The following is a 20,683-nucleotide window of genomic DNA, read 5'->3' as shown; positions in this document are numbered from 1 at the left end:
ATCGAAAAGACAGACAGGTGGGCAGAGGGGGTGGGGTAGCTCTGTTTGTGAGGAATGAAATTCAGTCCCTTGCAAGGGGTGACATAGGAGATGTGAAGTCAGTATGGATAGAACTAAGGAATTGTAAGGGTAATAAGACCCTAATGGGACTTATCTACAGGCCCCCAAACAGTAGCCTGGACATAGGGTGCAAGTTCAATCGGGAGTTAAAATTGGCATGTAGCAAAGGTTGTTATGGGAGATTTCAACATGCAGGTAGACTGGGGAAATCGGGTTGGTACTGGACCCCAAGAAAGGGAGTTTATGGAGTGCCTCTGTGATGGATTCTTAGAGCAGCTTGTATTAGAGCCTACCAGGGAGAAGGCAATTCTGGATTTAGTGTTATGTAATGAACTGGATTTGATAAAGGACCTCGAGGTTAATGAGCCATTAGGAGGTAGTGACCATTATATGGTAACGTTTAATCTACAATTGGAGAGGGAGAAGGGTAGATCGGAGGTGTCAGTGTTACAGTTGAATAAAGGGGACTATGGAGCCATGAGGGAGGAGCCGGTCAAAGTTGACTGGAAAGATACCCTTGCAGGAATGACAGTGGAACAAAAATGGCAGGTATTTCTGGGAATAATACAGAAGGTGCAGGATCAGTTCATTCTAAAGAGGAAGAAAGATTCCAATTGGAGTAAGGGGTGACCGTGGCTGACAAGGTACGTCAGGGACAGTATAAAAATAAAAGGGAAGAAGTATAACGTAGCAAAGATGAGCGGGAAGCAAGAGGATTCGGTAATGTTTAAAGAGCAACAGAAGATAACTAAAAAGGCAATACGGGGAGAAAAGATGAGGTACGAAGGTAAGCTAGCCAAGAATATAAAGCAGGATAGTAAAAGCTTCTTTAGGTATGTGAAGAGGAAAAAATTAGTTAAGATCAAAGTTGGACCCTTGAAGACTGTAAAAAGGTGAATTTATTATGGGGAACAAGGAAATGGCAGATGAGTTGAACAGGCACTTTGGATCAGCCTTCACTAAGGAGGACACAAACAATCTTCCTGATGTATTAGTGGCCAGAGGATCTGAGTGAGAGAGAAACTGAAGGAAATCCACATTAGGCAGGAAATGGTGTAGGATAGACTGATGGGACTGAAGGCTGATAAATCCCCAGGGCCTGATGGTCTGCATCCCAGGGTACTTAAGGAAGTGGCTCTAGAACTTGTGGAAGCATTGGTGACAATTTTCCAATGTTCTATAGATTCAGGATCAGTTCCTGTGGATTGGAGGGTAGCTAATGTTATCCCACTTTTCAAAAAAGGAGCAGGAGAGAAAACGGGCAAAATTAGGGCACATGGTATTGGAGGTAGATTGCTGACATGGACAGAAAATTGGTTGGCCGACAGGAAACGAAGAGTAGGGATTAACGAGTCCCTTTAAGAATGGCAGGCAGTGACTAGTGGGGTACCGCAAGGCTCTGTGCTGGGATCACAGCTATTTACAATATACATCAATGATTTAGATGAAGGGATTCAAAGTAACATTAGCAAATTTGCAGATGACACAAAGCTGGGTGGCAGTGTGAACTGTGAGGAGGATGCTATGAGAATGCAGGGCGACTTGGACAGGTTGGGGGAGTGGGCAGTTCAATGTGGATAAATGTGAGGTTATCCACTTTGGTAGCAAAAACAGGAAGGCAGATTATTATCTAAATTATGTCAAGTTGGGAAAAGGGGAAGTACAAGGGGATCTGGGGGTCCTTGTTCATCAGTCAATGGAAGTAAGCATGCAGGTACAGCAGGCAGTGACGAAGGCGAATGGCATGTTGGCCTTCATAACAGTTGAGTATAGGAGCAAAGAGGTCCTTCTGCAGTTGTATAGGGCCCTAGAGAGATCAAACCAGGTATTGTGTGCACTTTTGGTCCCCGAATTTGAGGAAGGACATTCTTGCTATTGAGGTAGTGCAGGGTAGGTTCACAATGTTAATTCCTGGGATGGCGGGACTGTCATATGCTGAAAGAATGGAGCGGCTGGGCTTGTATACTCTGGAGTTTAGAAGGGGATCTTATTGCAGAGGGGAAACTGAATAAGGGGGGTGAGGTGTCAAATGGGATAGTCAAGGATGGAGTTAAAGGTAAAGGGTTTCTTAAATGTGTGAGCAGAGAGACAGAGGGGTGTAAAATGAGAGTAGAAGCAATAGGTAGCAAGGTGAAAAGTAAAAGTGGCAGGCAGACAAATCCAGGGCAAAAATCAAAAAGGGCCACTTTTCAACATAATTGTATAAGGGGTAAGAGTGTTGTAAAAACAAACCTGAAGGCTTTGTGTCTCAATGCAAGGAGCATTCGTAATAAGATGGATGAGTTGAATGTGCAGATAGCTATTAATGACTATGATATAGTTGGGATCACGGAGCCATGGCTCCAGGGTGACCAAGGCTGGGAGCTGAACATCCAGGGATATTCAATATTCAGGAGGGATAGACAGAAAGGAAAAGGAGGTGGGGTAGCGTTGCTGGTTAGAGAGGAGATTAACGCAATAGAAAGGAAGGACATTAGCTTGGAGGATGTGGAATCGATATGGGTAAAGCTGCGAAACACTAAGGGGCAGAAAACGCTAGTGGGTGTTGTGTACAGGCCACCTAACAGTAGTAGTGGAGTTGGGGATGGCATCAAACAGGAAATTAGAAATGCGTGCAACAATGGTAAAAGTTTTAATGGGTGACTTCAATCTACATATAGATTGGGTGAATCAAATTGGCAAGGGTGCTGAGGAAGAGGATTTCTTGGAATGTATGCGGGATAGTTTTCTAAACCAACATGTAGAGGAACCAACTAGAGAGCAGGCTATTCTAGACTGGGTATTGAGTAATGAGGAAGGGTTAGTTAGCAGTCTTGTTGTGCGTGGGCCCTTGGGCAAGAGTGACCATAATATGGTTGAGTTCTTCATTAGGATGGAGAGTGACATTGTTAATTCAGAAACAAGGGTCCTGAACTTAAAGAAAGGTAACTTTGAGGGTATGAGACGTGAATTAGCCAAGATAGACTGGCAATTGATTCTTAAAGGGTTGACGGTGGATATGCAATGGAAGGCATTTAAAGACTGCATGGATGAACTACAACAATTGTTCATCCCAGTTTGGCAAAATAATAAATCAGGGAAGGTAGTGCATCCGTGGATAACAAGGGAAATCAGGGATAGTATCAAAACAAAAGATGAAGCATACAAATTAGCCAGAAAAAGCAGCCTACCAGAGGACTGGGAGAAATTCAGAGTCCAGCAGAGGAGGACAAAGGGCTTAATTAGGAAAGGGAAAATAGATTATGAAAGAAAACTGGCAGGGAACATAAAAACTGACTGCAAAAGTTTTTATAGATATGTGAAGAGAAAAAGATTAGTTAAAACAAATGTAGGTCCCTTGCAGTCAGAAACAGGTGAATTGATCATGGGGAACAAAGACATGGCAGACCAATTGAATAACTACTTTGGTTCTGTCTTCACTAAGGAAGACATAAATAATCTGCCGGAAATAGCAGGGGACCGGGAGTCAAATGAGATGGAGGAACTGAGTGAAATCCAGGTTAGCCGGGAAGTGGTGTTAGGTAAATTGAATGGATTAAAGGCCGATAAATCCCCAGGGCCAGATAGGCTGCATCCCAGAGTACTTAAGGAAGTAGCTCCAGAAATAGTGGATGCATTCGTGATAATTTTTCAAAAGTCTTTAGATTCTGGAGTAGTTCCTGAGGATTGGAGGGTAGCTAATGTAATCCCACTTTTTAAAAAGGGAGGGAGAGAGAAAACGGGGAATTACAGACCAGTTAGTCTAACATCGGTAGTGGGGAAACTGCTAGAGTCAGTTATTAAAGATGGGATAGCAGCACATTTGGAAAGTGGTGAAATCATTGGGCAAAGTCAGCATGGATTTATGAAATCATGTCTGACGAATCTAATAGAATTTTTCGAGGATGTAACTAGTGGAGTGGATAAGGGAGAACCAGTGGATGTGTTATATCTGGACTTTCAGAAGGCTTTCGACAAGGTCCTACATAAGAGATTAGTATACAAACTTAAAGCACATGGTATTGGAGGTTCAGTATTGATGTGGATAGAGAACTGGCTGGCAGACAGGAAGCAAAGAGTAGGAGTAAACGGGTCCTTTTCACAATGGCAGGCAGTGACTAGTGGGGTACCGCAAGGCTCAGTGCTGGGACCCCAGCTATTTACAATATATATTAATGATTTGGACGAGGGAATTGAATGCAACATCTCCAAGTTTGCGGATGACACGAAGCTGGGGGGCAGTGTTAGCTGTGAGGAGGATGCTAGGAGGCTGCAAGGTGACTTGGATAGGCTGGGTGAGTGGGCAAATGCATAGCAGATGCAGTATAATGTGGATAAATGTGAGGTTATCCACTTTGGTGGCAAAAACAGGAAAGTAGACTTATCTGAATGGAATCCGATTAGGAAAAGGGGAGATGCAACGAGACCTGGATGTCATGGTACACCAGATTGAAAGTAGGCGTGCAGGTGCAGCAGGCAGTGAAGAAAGCGAATGGTATGTTAGCATTCATAGCAAAAGGATTTGAGTATAGGAGCAGGGAGGTTCTACTGCAGTTTTACAGGGTCTTGGTGAGACCACACCTGGAGTATTGCGTACAGTTTTGGTCTCCTAATCCGAGGAAATACATTCTTGCCATAGAGGGAGTACAGAGAAGGTTCACCAGACTGATTCCTGGGATGTCAGGACTTTCATATGATGAAAGATTGGATAGACTCGGCTTGTACTCGCTAGAATTTAGAAGATTGAGGGGGATCATAGAAATTTACAAAATTCTTAAGGGGTTGGACAGGCTAGATGCAGGAAGATTGTTCCAGATGTTGGGGAAGTCCAGAACAAGGGGTCACAGTTTAAGGATAAGGGGGAAATCTTTTAGGACCGAGATGAGAAAAACATTTTTCACACAGAGAGTGGTGAATCTCTGGAATTCTCTGCCACAGAAGTTAGTTGAGGCCAGTTCATTGTCTATATTTAAGAGGGAGTTAGATGTGGCCCTTGTGGCTAAAGGGATCAGGGGGTATGGAGAGAAGGCAGGAACAGGATACCAAGTTGGATGATCAGCGGTGCAGGCTCAAAGGGCCGAATGGCCTACTCCTGCACCTATTTTCTATGTTTCTATGAAGCATATAAGATTATTAAGGGTTTGGACACGCTAGAGGCAGGAAACATGTTCCCGATGTTGGGGAAGTCTAGAACCAGGGTCACAGTTTAAGAATAAGGGGTAAGCCATTTAGAACTGAGACGAGGAAACACTTTTTCACACAGGGAGTTGTGAGTCTATGGAATTCTTTCCCTAAGAGGGCGGTGGAGGCCGGTTCTCTGGATACTTTCAAGAGAGAGCTAGATAGGGCTCTTAAATATAGCGGAGTCAGGGGATATGTTGAGAAGGCAGGAACGGGGTTGGGGATTGGGGATGATCAGCCATGATCACATTGAATGGCTCGAAGGGATGAATGGCCGACTCCTGCACCTATTGTCTATTGTCTAAAGTCGGGATAAGGGAAATGAGAGATGTCTCGTCACCCATCCCTTCTCTCCAGAGATGCTGCCTGTCCTGCTGAGTTACTCCAGCTTTTTGTGTCTATCTTTGATTGAAACCAGCTTCTGCAGTTCCTTCCTACACAATTGTATGAAGTGGCTGTTTCTGAAACTGGTGGTGTCGAGCTTCAAGCGTCTGTATTTCCTGGCTGATGACAGTGGTGAAAAAAGTGCACGGTGGGAATTCTTAATTATAGATGCCTTCTTGAGGTAGTGCCTCATGTAGATGCTTTAAATGGAGGGGAGGGCGGTGCCCATGATGGACAGGACTGAGTCCACTACTCTGTGCAGCCTCTTGTGTTCCTGTGCATTGGAATTGCCATACAAGGTCATGAAGCAACTAATCAGGAAACTTTGTACGATACGATACAATAGAACTTTAATTATCCCAGGAGGGAAATTGATCTGTCAACAGTCATAAAAACACAAAATACATGAAACATGAAATTAAAGTGACGAGTGGAAAGGATTGGGGATATGCAAAGATTGGGGGGCGGGGGGGAGTCATTCTCAGTCTATCCCATGACAGAAGGGGGAGGAATTGTACCGTTTGATCGCCGCAGGGAAGAAGGATCTCTTGTGGCGTTCTGTCCTGCATCTTGGTAGAACCAGTCTGCTGCTGAAGGTACTCCTCGGGTTGACCAGTGTGTCATGAAGGGAGTGAGCTGTATTGGAGTGACCTCCAAGACCACCTCCTATGAATCCAACTCCGCCCCCAGGGCGGAGCCAGCCTTCCTGATGAGTTTGTTCATCCTATTGGCGTCCGCAGCCTTCGCCCCTCTGCCCCAGCACACGGCAACGAAGAAGATGGCACTGGCGACCACCGATTGGTAGAACATCTGCAGCATCTTACTGCGGACGTTGAAGGAACAGAGCCTCCTCAAAAAGTACAGCCGGCTTTGTCCCTTGCACGGGGCCTCAGCTTTCTTGGACCAGTCCAGTTTACTGTCTAGTCTCTGTACAGTCCATCCTTCTTCCCTGCGGCTATCAAACTGTACAATTCCTCCACGACACCACGGTGGTAGGACTGATCAGTGACAACAGCGAATCAGCCTACAGGGAGGAGGTCCAGCACCTGGCAGCTTGGTGTACCAACAACAACCTTGTCCTCAACACACAGAAGACGAAGGAAATCATTGTGGAATACCGGAAGACCAGAGGCAGCAGACATACCCCCATCCACATAAACGGGACTGAGGTGGAGCGCGTCTCCAACTTCAAATTCCTCGGTGTACACATCTCTGAGGATCTGTCCTGGTCCCTCAACACCACCAAATTGATTAAAAAGGCGCAGCAGCGCCTCTACTTTCTGAGGAGGCTTAAGAAAGCTCACCTGTCCCCTCAGATCCTGTCCAACTTCTACCGCTGTACCATAGAAAGCATCCTGACCACCTGCTTCACTGTGTGGTACAGCAGCTGCACCACAGCTGACAGGAAGGCACTGCAACGGGTGGGGAAAACCGCTCAACACATCATCGGTGCCCCGCTCCCTGCCATGGCTGTCCTTCACCGCACACGGTGTCTGAGACGAGCTGGCAAAATCATTAAGGACCCCTCGCACCCCAACAGTGGGCTGTTTGCCCTCCTCCCATCAGAGGCCTCAGGTCTCGCACCAGCTGGCTAAGGAGCAGCTTCTTCCCCAACACCATTACCCTGCTGAACTCACAGGCCCGGCGCTCGCCCCCCCCCCCCCCCCCACTCTCATCAGTATTATTTATAGTTTATATAATTTACAGTTAAGCTCTTATTCACCAGAATATAGTACATGTCAATCTTTTGAACCTTAACAACTATCTGTATATATGTATATGCCTATGTACATACACTCATTTGTATATATTGTCTTAATCAGCACTTTACTACTTTGCACGCTGGTTAGTTGCAAAACTGCATTTCGTTGTACCTGTACTTGTACTATGTGCAATGACAATAAAGTTGAATCGAATCTAATCTAATCTATAAAGCATTGTTGGAGTATTCAGAGACATACTGAGTCTCTTTAAACTTGAAAGTAGAGGTGTCGGTGACCCGCTTTTGATTACATCCGTATTCTAGGCCCAGGACAAGTCATCTATGGTATTAATGCCCAGGAATTTGAAGCTGTTAACTTTCTAGACCACTGATCCTCCAATAAAAACTGGCGCATGGTCTCTTGGCTTCCCCTTTCTGAAGTCAACAATCAGTTCCTTGGTCTTATTGACATTGAGCATGAGGTTGTTCTTGCGGCAACACTCAACCAGATGATCTTTCTCTCATCTGTAGGCTAACTCATCAACAATGGTGAATCGGCCAACCACAGTGATGTCGTCAGTAAATTTGTAGGTGACATTAAAGCTGTACTTAGGCTTGGTTGTAAAGAGAGTAGAATAAGGGGGAAATTCTTGACTGAATGTTTGTTCGCGAATATTTACTAACATCTTACATTTTTCTATAGGTTATAAAGTCCTGTCCCTGCTGAATATTGCTGATGAAAAACAACCAGACCATGCTGACGTGTATCTGCATGTAACCAATATCAAGAAGTGGGACATCTGTGCTGGCAATGCTGTTTTGGAAGCACTTGGTGGTCAAATGACCACTCTCCAAGGAAACACGATTGACTATACCGATAGTGAGTTGAATGAAGGTGGAATTTTGGCCAGCATTGGTGTCTCTCACAAAATATTGCTTGACAAAATGCCAGATTTGAAATCTGTTAAAACACAGTAGAACTTTCCAACCAGTTATTGGAGAGTAAAAGCAAAAAAGAATTTGCTCATAATTGGTCTGATTTAATCTTTATCATCACGCGCTTGGAATCATTGAGCAGATTTATATGTGTGAAGATGACAATATAGATGTGGGTGGCATTGCAGAGCAAGAAATGGGTTACAGTAGGACCAATCCTGATTTTAAAATTGCAAATTTGGGCAGGTGAGCAGTTTTGCTGGATTTGTATAAACAGTAGCAAAATTTAATGTATTCATGTGAATGTTTATATGTTTAAGTTAATAAGTTATGGGTGTAGAATTATGAAACTTGTAATTCTAGTTCTATTATATTCAATCTATAGTTTAATCTACTATTAAAGAGCTAGATTTTTATTTTTCCTAACTCGGTTTGGATGAAGTGTACTGTTAAAGAAAACTGGATTTTATAAATAATCTTCCCAAAAACAGGGTTTGAAAATATCGAAAACATTTTCTTTTGTGGCATTCCAAGATCCTGAACCTACAGTAAATGATTTAAAACTAGTGTAATCATTCTATTGTATTCCATGGTCATATTTGAATTGAACCTGGTTTATTTATTTTGGCAAATCAGCTTTATTTAAATGATTACTGCGAAATAGCTCGGCAATAATGAATGATTCGACATGCAAGACTACATTAAGTAGGAAGATCTTAGTGCACTGGAATTTTTATGTTTTTTGCATCCTTATCTCTTCATATTTCTCTCAAAGTCACTGCTTTATGTGTTTAGAATTGAACCTGGGTACCATGAATACCATACGGTAGAGTTGCTGTCTTACAGTGAATGCAGCGCCGGAGACCCGGGTTTGATCCCGACTACGGGTACTGTCTGTGCAGAGTTTGTATGTTCTCCCCGTGACCTGCGTGGGTTTTCTCCAAGATCTTCAATTTCCTCCCACACTCCAAAGACGTATAGGTTTGTAGGTTAATTGGCTTGGTAAATGTAAATATTGTCCCTAGTGGGTGAAGGATAGTGTTAATGTGCAGGGGTCGCTGGTCGGCGCGGACCCGGTGGGCCAAAGGGCCTGTTTCTGCGCTGCATCTCTAAACTAAAGAACCAATCATTGATAGTGAGTGATGGTGATTTGGCTTTTCCAGCAGCCTCCACTGCTTTGTGATTAGGAACTGGAATACTGCTAGAAACTAGTCAGAGAATCGCCCTTTGCTGTTCCACTGAAATTGGCCAGCCCAGCACAGACTTGTGCACTCATGTAACATTCATATAGCTGGTTACTGTTGTGGGTGGCATATTACCAATTAATCAATCAATGGCAGCTTACAGAATTCTGCTATATCAAAATTCAGATTTTTTTTTAATATATTAAAACAATCCAATATACATATACCTTGCAGTTCAAGCAGTCTGATTTTACATTTTGAAGGTGAACTTTAAGGAATCAATTGCAAAACGTGTAGGGAGAATCAAATTTGAGTCTAAAATGTCTTGACCTTAGTTTCAGGAATGAAGATAGTTGTTATTCTGTCCACAATTGAATAGCCCCAACAAAATGGCGTACATCTTGTGTTTTAGATTTGCTGTGATTCCTTCTTATCCGTACTTGCTCTGAACATCTATCTGTCCAAATGCCATTTGTATTTTCAGACAAATCTTCATAGTTACTTAGTGGTTTAACCTTTCTATGTAAATAGAAGTATTTGTGGAACTAAAGTAGTTTTTTGTGTGCTCTTATTGTAAAGTATAATCCAAAGGTGATCGTTATTTTTAAGATCTTGTAACTTATTGATTTTAGACAGCTCTGGATTTGCATTCTTACTCAGCTTGATCATGATTAGAAAGTATTTTAATTTGCCGCTTTTCTCTTGCAGTGGTTACATGATCTTATTTTTATTAATGACTAGGTTGCCTACACTTTGAAAATAATGCTTCTGCTTTAGATTACATTTAATATCATGGCTTAAGTGTGTCTAAAAGCTGTCCGTATACAAATCTCGTGGAGGACTCAACATTTATTCAATGTGATACTTCAGAAATCCCAGGTTTGTTCCCTCGGGTTTTCTGAAATAAGGGGATGGATTTTGTCGAGGCAGTAGCATTAGTAGCTCTACTTGGGAAAATATGTTGTTTGGTTTCCTGCTTCCCCGCCATCTTTTGTCCTCTTCTGGAAATGTGCATTTTTGATACTGTCAAGCACCATTTCTGCCTTTGGACACTATAAAGGCAACTGTGACTAAGAAGCCATTCGAGGAAGAAACTGTGGAATTAAATACGACAGAGTGATGTGTGAAATAAATAAAAGTGTAATGAAGTTGGAGCAGAGGTGGTTATCCCCTCTGCCAATCTAGCAACTTTGTAAGCGTAAAACCTAAAACATTAACAACTGTGTAATATAGACTTTCTCCATTCTGAGTGCAAGTACACTGGTCCTGCTTGTCTCTGTCTTGCAGAGCACTGATCTGTTACAATGTTCTTGGTCCTGGGAAAAATATTTTTACAAAAAAAATACTATAAAACAAAATAAAATTATAAAATGATCAAAGCTTACTGGGTTGTGGAATGTGTCCAGAGCGTTTGCTGAGTGTGTTCACTTTGTTCATGTTTACTCTGCCGATCAGTGCACCCATTTAGTGCTCGCGCATTTAGCATTCTTGTTCCTGGGAAAGCAATCTGAGTGCTGAGTGAAATACAAACACATGCAACTGAAAGGACTTAATTTTGTAAATTCTAAAGAATCTATTGCAAGTATAAATATGTTTTTGTTTATGCTGCTGAGAAATTCGGGAAACTTATTCATCAATGCAAGTTATTATTTTGAAAGGATATTATGTGCATTAACACGCTAAAGAAACATAGGTAAACAGATTAATTTTAGCAATAGACAATAGATGCAGGAGTAGGCCATTCGGCCCTTCGAGCCATGTGATCATGGCTGATCATCCCCAATCAGTACCCGTTCTTGCCTTCTCCCCATATCCCCTGACTCCGCTATCTTTAAGACCCCTATCTAGCTCTTTCTTGAAAGTATCCAGAGAACCGGCCTCCACTGAGGCAGATAATTCCACAGACTCAACATTCTCTGCGAGAAAAGGTGTTTCCTCAACTCCGTTCTAAATGGCTTACCCCTTATTCTTAATTATTACTCCCCCAACATCGGGAACATGTTTTCTGCCTCTAGCGTATGTGTCCAAACCCTTAATAATCTTATATGTTTCAATAAGAGTTCCTCTCATCCTTCTAAACTCCAGAGTGTGCAAGCCCAGCCGCTCCATTCTCTCAGCATATGACAGTCTTGCCATCCCGGGAATTAACCTTGTAAACCTACGCTGCACTCCCTCAAAAGCAAGAATGTCCTTCCTCAAATTAGGGGAGCAAAACTGCACACAATACTTCAGGTGTGGTCTCACTAGGGCCCTATACAACTGCAGAAGGACCTCTTTGCTCCTATACTCAACTCCTCTTGTTATAAAGGCCAACATGCCATTCGCTTTCTTCACTGCCTGCTCTATCTGCATGCTTACTTTCATTGACTAATGAACAAGGACCCCCAGATCTCGTTGTACTTCCCCTTTCCCCAACTTGACACCATTTAGATAGTAATCTGCCTTACTGTTTTTACCTCACATTTATCCACATTAAACTGCATCTGCCCACTCACCCAACCTGTCCAAGTCACCATGCATTCTCATAGCATCCTCCTCACAGTTCATGCTGCCACCCAGTTTTGTTTCATCTGCAAATTTGCTAATGTTACTTTGACCTGGTCAGAGCATGTCTACTACATACCCCTCAGCCAACATTACAGAAATGGCTTGTATGGTCATTATTAGAGCCAGGATGTTTAGGCACTAAAGAACTCTGAAATGGGCAGGCAAAAAGGCATAATAAAATGACAAAAAAGGCACGAAAAAGGCATTTATTGACAAAGGCATAAAGGCATTTTTTCCACCAACAAAATATGGTAAAAAATGATAACATAAAGGTATCCTACATTAAATGATCAAAATTGCCTAGTTGCACAAACATATCTTTTCAAATTATCTGGTGTTAAACTATGCCGCCTGTCAGACAGAATACGCTGCAGTTGTGAAAAACGTGTTTCTACCCCAGCTGAGGTCACTGGTGCATACCCGAAACAAGCTATAGACTATATTCATATTGATATCTTGTGCATTACAACTACCTATGAGAACTTTAGCTATGTTTTCTATTTCTTCAAGATCTTTGTTAGCTAAAGTCACTCTCTCACATTTTCCTTGTATGTCTTTAACTACATCGCCAGGAACTTTACGAATATTGTCAGTTACTTTGTTGAAAACCTGCAAGTTATTCACTAATTTTTCACCACGTTTCTCAAGGGAAGTGATAGCCTGTGGGAAGTTTGCAAAATTGGAAGCAATAAACACATGATCGCGGTGGAGGGACTTTTTCTGCATGATTTCACTGACGATCCTGACTGCAGCAGATTCTTCTTCTTCAAAACAGTTGACGATTTATTTTATCTTTTCAAAATGTGCAGCATAGTAGAGTACAGCAGAGAGCCATGTACCCCACCTAGTCAAAACGGGCTGAGAAGGTAGCGGAATCTAGGGTGCCAATTCCTTGAACAACTGCACACGTGACAGTGCTTTGAGGAAAATTTTCTTGACATTGGAAACTAGGCGATCGACATTTGGAAACAAGCTACGTATGTGCTTGGCAATTGTATGACGTCCTTGAGCTAAGCATGTCAAATGCAACATTTTGGGGAATAAAACTTTAAACCACAAACAAGAACATTCTCATGTTTTATATCTTCTGGCCAAAGTACAGCAAGTGAAGATCTAAACAACTGAGCAATAGTTGAGCTGTTTGACTTCTCCAATACTTCCAATGTCAACAAATACTCCTTTGATGGTTGACATGCCACCAGTGTACCGGTGATCACATTGGCACCATATCTCCCCACAGCATTGGTTGTCTCGACTATTGAGATCCATATATTTATTGCATGCAACTTCATCTCTAATTTTCTGCACAACAATGTTGAAGTTGCTGTCAATATAATTCTTCTGTAATGATGACTCGCTTGGTATACGTTCCTCTGTGTATTTCTCTAAAACACCTCAGAGATTTGTTTTCCAATTTCCACAGTGGAATTCCAGCATCAATGAACGCCTTGCACAGATCACTCAAACTCAGATTTGCGACTGGAGCCAGCAGTAAATGTAGCGGGGAGACAAGCTTGGGTATTTCGCTTGGGTAGTCTATACCCCAGCGGTATCAACATTGAATTCTCTAATTTTAGATAGCCCTGATCTTCTCCCTCCTCTCCCTTCCCAGCTCTCTTTCTTGTCCTACTGTCTCCGCTTCTTCCTTTCTTTTACCCCCTCCCCTACATCTGTCTGAAGAAGGGTCTCAACCCAAAACATCGCCTATTCCTTCTCTTCATTGATGCTGCCTCACCCGCTGATTTTCTCCAGGATTTTTTGTCTACCTTTGATTTTTCCAGCATCTGCAGTTCTTTCTTCAATAGATCTTGGAGAAGACTGAAACAGCGGGCAGCGGCACGAATGAATGATTGACTGACGGTGGCGTCCCAGGTTTTACCCCGGTGGTGGAAGTTTTCTTGTAAGTTATACTATGTTAACACGTTAATAATAGCATTCATGTTAACGTGTTAACATAGAAAATATCAGAACGGGAACTAATGATAAAAATTACGAAGGTTACATGGGAAAAGTACTTGATATATATTCACAAATGTTCGATTAACGTAAGACATAATCTAATTCAATTTAAAATTTTACATAGATTATATTATTCAAAAACAAGATTGAACAAATTTTATCCAAATATAATCCCCCATTTGTGATAAATGTCTATCCCAAAACACAACTATAACACACTCCTTTGTTTCCTGCATAAAACTTTATAGATTTTGGAGTGATATTTTTGAAATATTTACAAAATTATTCAAGATAAGAATGGAACCTAATACTGAAATGATTATATTTGGAGTAATGGAAGATGGGAATAAATTGAACACATCTCAAAATTTATTTTTTAACTATTGTTTAATAATAGCAAAAAAATTAATACTTAAATTTTGGAAAAATACATCAATACCAACGCTTAAAATGTGGATTGCAAGTATGTTGGACACCGCACATCTTGAGGAAATGCGATTCCTCCTAATGGATAAATCAAACCAATTCATAACGAGTTGGTCTCCATTTGTCGTCTTTTTGGAATCATATGGTGCAACACAATTGTAAAAACTAACTGTTTCAGGACTGGACGAGGGTTGGTCAAGATTATAAACAATGATCTCCTTACCTTTTAAAAAAAAAAATTTTTATGTCTTATTCTCTTTTTTCTATTTTATTTTCCTCAACTTTCTGCACTCATTCGTCTTTTTTCTTTTTCTTCGCACACTATATATCTCACGCCTTTCTATCCTTTACTATCTAATTTATTTTTCTTATTCTCATCTTTCTTTATTATAACAAAAAAAATAAAAAGCTGTACATAAAATGTATTATGAAAATATATATTAGGCACTTTGGTGCCATATGATTGTACTTACTTCTAATAAAATAAAATATTTAAAAAAAAATATATATATCATTGTAATCACGGTACACCTAGAGAAAATAGCACGACCTTTTAGCAAAACGGCAAAACAAGGCTGGATTAGGCATGCAATTGTGAAAAAGGCATCCTGGTGAAATCATCAACAAAGGCATGAAAAGGCATTTATGACATTTATGGCAAAATCCTGGCTCTAGTCATTATTATTGATACTGGTGGGGTCTTACTGTGTCCAAATTATCTCATTTTTCATTAATTGCAATATTGACTGCACTTCAAAATTAATTAGCTGGTGTTAAATCAGTTGGGAATATCTGAAAAATAGTTGGGAGGGGGGGGAAGCTGGTGAAAAGCCCTTTATAAATCATTTTTAAATTTCAATGTTAAAAATACTATAGCTTGATTAGACATCCCCTTATATTTGCTAGTGCCTGTCTATCTGATATCAGTCTCTTTATTACTTTGAAGGTTACCCTTATTGTTGATACCTGGTCATTATATACTACAGGAATGCTATGCAATGCAAATTGAATAATATTATCTTATGTGGTCCAAAATAAATATCTATGTGCAGAAAGTTGTACTGATTGACGCCATTGAGAAAACTGCCAATTATAAATGAACAAGTTATTTATCTTGTGCATATGCAAACTAAGGAAACAATGGAAATAAGACACAAAATGCTGGATTAGCTTAGTCACTTGGGCAGCATTTATGGATAAAAGGAATAGGTGATGTTTCACGATGAGACCCTTCTTCAGACTGGGAGAGAATAATGGTGACTGGTTATTCATTTTTAACTATATCGCATGAAAACATCCTAAAAACATTTAAGTTGACACTTCGCTGACTAGAAATGTTTCAGTAATTAAGTAAAACTAAACATATAACTGGCCTTTATTTCTTCCCCACATGTAATTCCGGTCCTAATCTTACCCCTCTATTCTGGTTCAGTCAAACACCGAATACGAAACACTCGAATCCAACTCGCTTTATTATACAACACCAATACAATATGTAGTCCAATACCGGGGGTCCGATCCTTGTCTCTACTCATTTGAGCCCATCAGCCTCGTGCGAATAGAACAACTCCAGAAGATCAGCACACTCCAATGCGCTATCCCAGAAGATCGGCACACTCCAATGTGCTCTCCCCTCTTTTATACCCTTACGACCCTTAGCGTGAAAATACATGGGCGGGTCAACCCCTACAAGCCAACCATCAATAAGGGTTACAAAATACATTGAATGACAGTTCCCAATCATAAAACATCACATAACATAGTTTTGATAAAAAGCACTTAGTGGGAAACAATTCTGTTAGGTAAAGAAACATTATACCAGGTGATTATACCGTGTGACTGGGACCCAACGGGTCCAACAAACTCTCATCTTGTCCTCTTCCGGTTTGTGTTGTTTTTAAATTTGCGCAAGCACCCCCAGTTTTGTTCCGATTGGTGGAATATTTCAAAAGTTGTGAAGGTTTAAATATCGTAAGATTTCAGATTGATCTTCTCTCCTGTCAGTCGCCAGGACGACGACGACCCTTCCGGCACCCGCTGCCAATCACCGGGGCGAGGAGAATAAATCCCCGGGCTCATTCGGGGAGTGCGGAGTGCGCCTGGATCCTGGCCGACTGTGAGACCGACAGCTGCAACCTCGAGATCCATGGGAAGTGAGGCGTGTGAGTGGGGGATTGAGGGAGCCAGGCACTGGCCCCCCACCATCCCCTCTCTGAAGCCGTCCCCCTCTCCCGGCTATAGGTCGCTCGTCCCCCCCAGCTGACAGCTCCTGCCTGAAGCCGTCCCCCGGCTGTTGGATGCTCCCCCCCCCCCCGACAGCCCCCTCCAGGAGCCGTTCCCCTCCCCTGCTGCAGTCCGCTCCCCCCCCCCCCATCGGCCCCCGACAGAAGCTGTCCCCCTCCCCCAGCTGCCAGATGCTCACCCCCCCCCCCCTCCCCAACCGTCCCCGACAACGTCAGCCTGAATCCGTCCCCTCCCCGGCTGCCGGATGCTGCCCCCTCCCCCACCGGCTCTGACCAACCCCGCCTGAAGCCGTTCCGCTCTCCCGGCTGTAGGATGCTACCGCCCCCCGAGAGCCCATGATTGATGCTGTCCAGGGCCGGATTTAGATGAAGAGAAGTATAATGCTCATTTAACTGACTGTAGTTATGTTTTAAATGTATCCAGCACCAATTGTAACTAATTATAATCTGATCCAACCACTTAGCGTGGAGTTTTCGATAGTAAATAAAGTTGAATGAAGCTCCAGTTTCAAAACCTGAATTAGAAAATAATAGTTCAGATATCTTTCCACTTGAAAGGATAAAATTACTTATTAATCAGGTTCAGACATTAAGCTATCAAGTGATATATACAAATCCAAGAGGAAATTATTGAGAGATCGACTGCAGATATTCTCAGAAAGAAGAGAACACAAGACTTAATATTCTCATTCTTAAATTTCTATCTCGAGAACAATGCAAGAGAATGAAGAGAAATGTTATTTTTCAAATCCATGATAACAGAGATTAAAAGGGAAGATGGTAAATAAGCAGTGGGAGACATTTAAGGAGGTATTTTGAATTCATATTCCATATTCTAGGAAAAAGATCAAGCATGCATGGCCTAGAAAGTTAAAGATAGCATCAAGTTGATAAAAATGGCTCACAACCCACTATGATGAGTAAACAGGAACCAGAGAAGAAAAGGAAGGAGAGAAGAAACTCAAGGAAATATTAGGGGACGACCTGTAGATTTGCTCCCACATTGTACACATTGGAAGCACTTCAAAGAGGATTTCACCAAGTTGATTTCTGTGATAAATGGGTTTGCTTGAATGAAAGATTTGAGTTTAGAAGAATGAGAGATGATTTGCATGAATCACACAGATTGAAGGGGCTTGACAAAGGAAATGTTTACCCTCACAGAAGAGCCTCAAAAAAGATGAGCATGACGAGGAATGTTTTTCTTTCAGTGGACTTTGAAATTCTTTATCCCAAAGTACTGTGGAGTTACAACACGGAATAGTATGAAGACATAGATGGATAGATTTTTGGTTGGGAGGAGAGTAAAGGGTTATAGAAAACAGGCAGGATGGTGAGGTTCAGTCCTCAAAAATCAAATTAGCCTTGATGCCATCTAATGCTGAGACAAGATTGAGACACTGCAGCCCACTCTTGCTTCTATTTCTTAAGTTGTGTTCTTGATCTTAAATTACAAAAATGAAGGGTACTCCACTTGTCTCCAAATACATGCAGGTTTAGTACATAATGAAATTCTGTTAAACATTTGTAACAAAATTAAATTCTCATTAACCTCAAAATTAGACTCAGTAAAATGAATTAGAATGACCTTGATAATTACCTTACGCAAGTTACCTCCTGTACAGAACACCATCGCAAGTAGAGGGACATCATTAAAGGCAATACCCTGCACTTCTTCAGGACCTTCTCAAGCATTAGCAACATTTGCAATGTTTAACCTTTTTTGGGACAAGATAACAGAAGTGATCTTCAGATAACCCTTACACAAGTCAAATGCATCTAAATGGTAGGAGAGAAAAAAACTGAGACAACACAATTAACAAGTTTGTTAAAATGTAATTCTACTATTGGCCTGATATGCAAACTGAAACAAAAAATAATCCCAACTGCAAAACAATTGCCTGAATTTTATACTTGAGATTTAACTATGCAAAGAAAATTGCCTATTATTGACAAAGAAGAGAGGAACAATTTGTTATCAGGCTTCAGTAGAAATAAATTAAAATATTTAAAATTGAATAATATACCACTCTGCCTTCCCATTGTAAATAATCCTTTATTCAAATCATCCTTTATGGACAAAGGTTTCACACAATGGAAAAATTATGGAATCAAAAATATAGGACATCTTTATGGGAAAGGTACTTTTCTTTCATTTCAAGAGTTACAACAGAATTATGGACTGCACTCAAATAATTTCTTCAGATATCTACAAATTAGAGATTATGTTAAATCTAATACACAAGTCTACAGGAATAGGGAATCAGAAATTCTTGATGAATGTCTGAACAAGCATCCTAATACTGAAAAACTAATAGCTTATATTTATAACACCCTACTAAACAACGAGGTACCACCGACCGAACCATATAGATACAAATGGGAAAATTAAATAGGTCACCCTATCACGAAAGATATGTGGGACGAAAGTTTACAACAAATACATCAATGTTCATTAAATGCCAGACATACTTTAATACAATTCAAGGTCTTACATAGACTACACTACTCTAAAATAAAACTAAATAGAATCTTCCTACAAATCTCTCCTATTTGTGATAAATGTCTACATCTAGAGGCTAATTTAACACATACGTTTGCAAACTGTATAAAACTTAAACATTTCTGGACTGATATTTTTGAAATAACTTCAGAGGTTATTAATACAAAACTGGACCCAGACACAAAATTAATAATTCTTGGAATATCAGAACAAAGCTTAACACTCACAACAAACCAAAGAAATTTCCTCAACTACAGTTTAATAACCGGAAAAAAAATTAATATTAAAATTTTGGAAAGGCCCTACAACCCCCACAATTAAAATGTGGATTACGGAAATGTCGGAGACCCTATACTTAGAAAGAATTAGACTTGTCTTAATGGACAAACAAGATCTTTTTCATAAAATTTGGGCTCCATTCATTAACTATCTGAAGGGATAGATTGGCACAGCACGAGGACCCAACTGAAACTTGAACTCAGGAACAGATGAAAAGCTATACTTTATAACCTACGAACCTATCTCCATTGACGTATTACAGGTAACCCATTCCACCTCCCTTGTTTTTCTGTTGTGTTTTTTTTCCTTTCTTTTTTATTTGTAACTTTCTACCCTCTCTTTTTCCCTCTTTCTATAAAAAATAAAAACACTAGAAGCAGAAGTAATTGATAATGGAAAATTTTAATAATATATGACATGTATATGAATTTTTTTTTTACTATAATATGTAACTACATTTTATAATATGTCTACTTCTAATAAATAAATAAAAAATAAAAAAATAAAAAAATTTAAATAAATGTTTAATTTAGTAGTGTTTAGAGATATAGCATGGAAACAGGCACATCAGCCCATCGAGTCCTCGCTGACCACCGATACCCGTACACGAGCACTATGCTGCACACTAGGGACAATTTACAATTGTTACCAAAGCCAAATTAACCTACAAACCGGTACGTCTTTGGAGTGTGAAGCACCCGGGGAAAACCCACAGGGTAACAGGAAGAACGTACAAACTCCATACACATAGCACCCATAGTCAGGATTGCACCCAGGTCTCTGGCGATGTAAGGCAGCAACTCTACCACTGTGCCACCCCTGTGCCATGCCTCATGCAATACTCTGTCTTACTCTTGTGCTACTCAATGATGAAGTCAAGAGTCAAGAGAGTTTTATTGTCATGTGTCCCAGATAGGACAATGACATGCTTGCTTGCTGCATGAAACATGAAACATACAAACTGATGAAACATACTGTTTTATACTGCTGAAACATACAAATTAATACTCAAACTGTAGCCACCAAGGTTCTGATGTACTCACAATATTTTACAGAATCTTCCACAGAATCTTGTTTGGAACAACCTTATCCCAGCAAAACAAAATACCACAACCTCAGTGATCTTGATTGGGAGACGGGAAAATCAAACTAAGAATTTCCTCCATGTTCCACCTAACCCAAAGGAACAGGTATTTTCAGCTTGCACACTATTCTTATGCCCAGGTAACAAAAAATTGAGCACACTGTTCCCTCAAAACCTATAACTACAAATCACAAATATATTGATTTTCATAAAAAA

General features: G+C 40.8%; 1 protein-coding gene across 1 annotated transcript in view; it reads left to right on the top strand.

Moving 5' to 3' along the window:
- Positions 1–8,668, top strand: part of bpnt2 (3'(2'), 5'-bisphosphate nucleotidase 2) — a 41,848-nt gene extending 33,180 nt beyond the window's left edge. Inside the window, exon 5 of the mRNA XM_033019757.1 lies at positions 8,010–8,668. Within this exon, the coding sequence (XP_032875648.1) occupies positions 8,010–8,284 (275 nt within the window). The 3' untranslated portion in view covers positions 8,285–8,668. The remainder of the gene's footprint in view (positions 1–8,009) is intronic.
- Positions 8,669–20,683: the final 12,015 nt, after the last annotated feature.

Source organism: Amblyraja radiata, chromosome 4 (genome assembly GCF_010909765.2).
Source record: "Amblyraja radiata isolate CabotCenter1 chromosome 4, sAmbRad1.1.pri, whole genome shotgun sequence".
Taxonomy (NCBI): Eukaryota; Metazoa; Chordata; class Chondrichthyes; order Rajiformes; family Rajidae; genus Amblyraja; species Amblyraja radiata.
The sequence above is the reverse complement of the archived record's forward strand: the minus strand, read 5'-3'. Positions and strand labels throughout refer to the sequence as shown.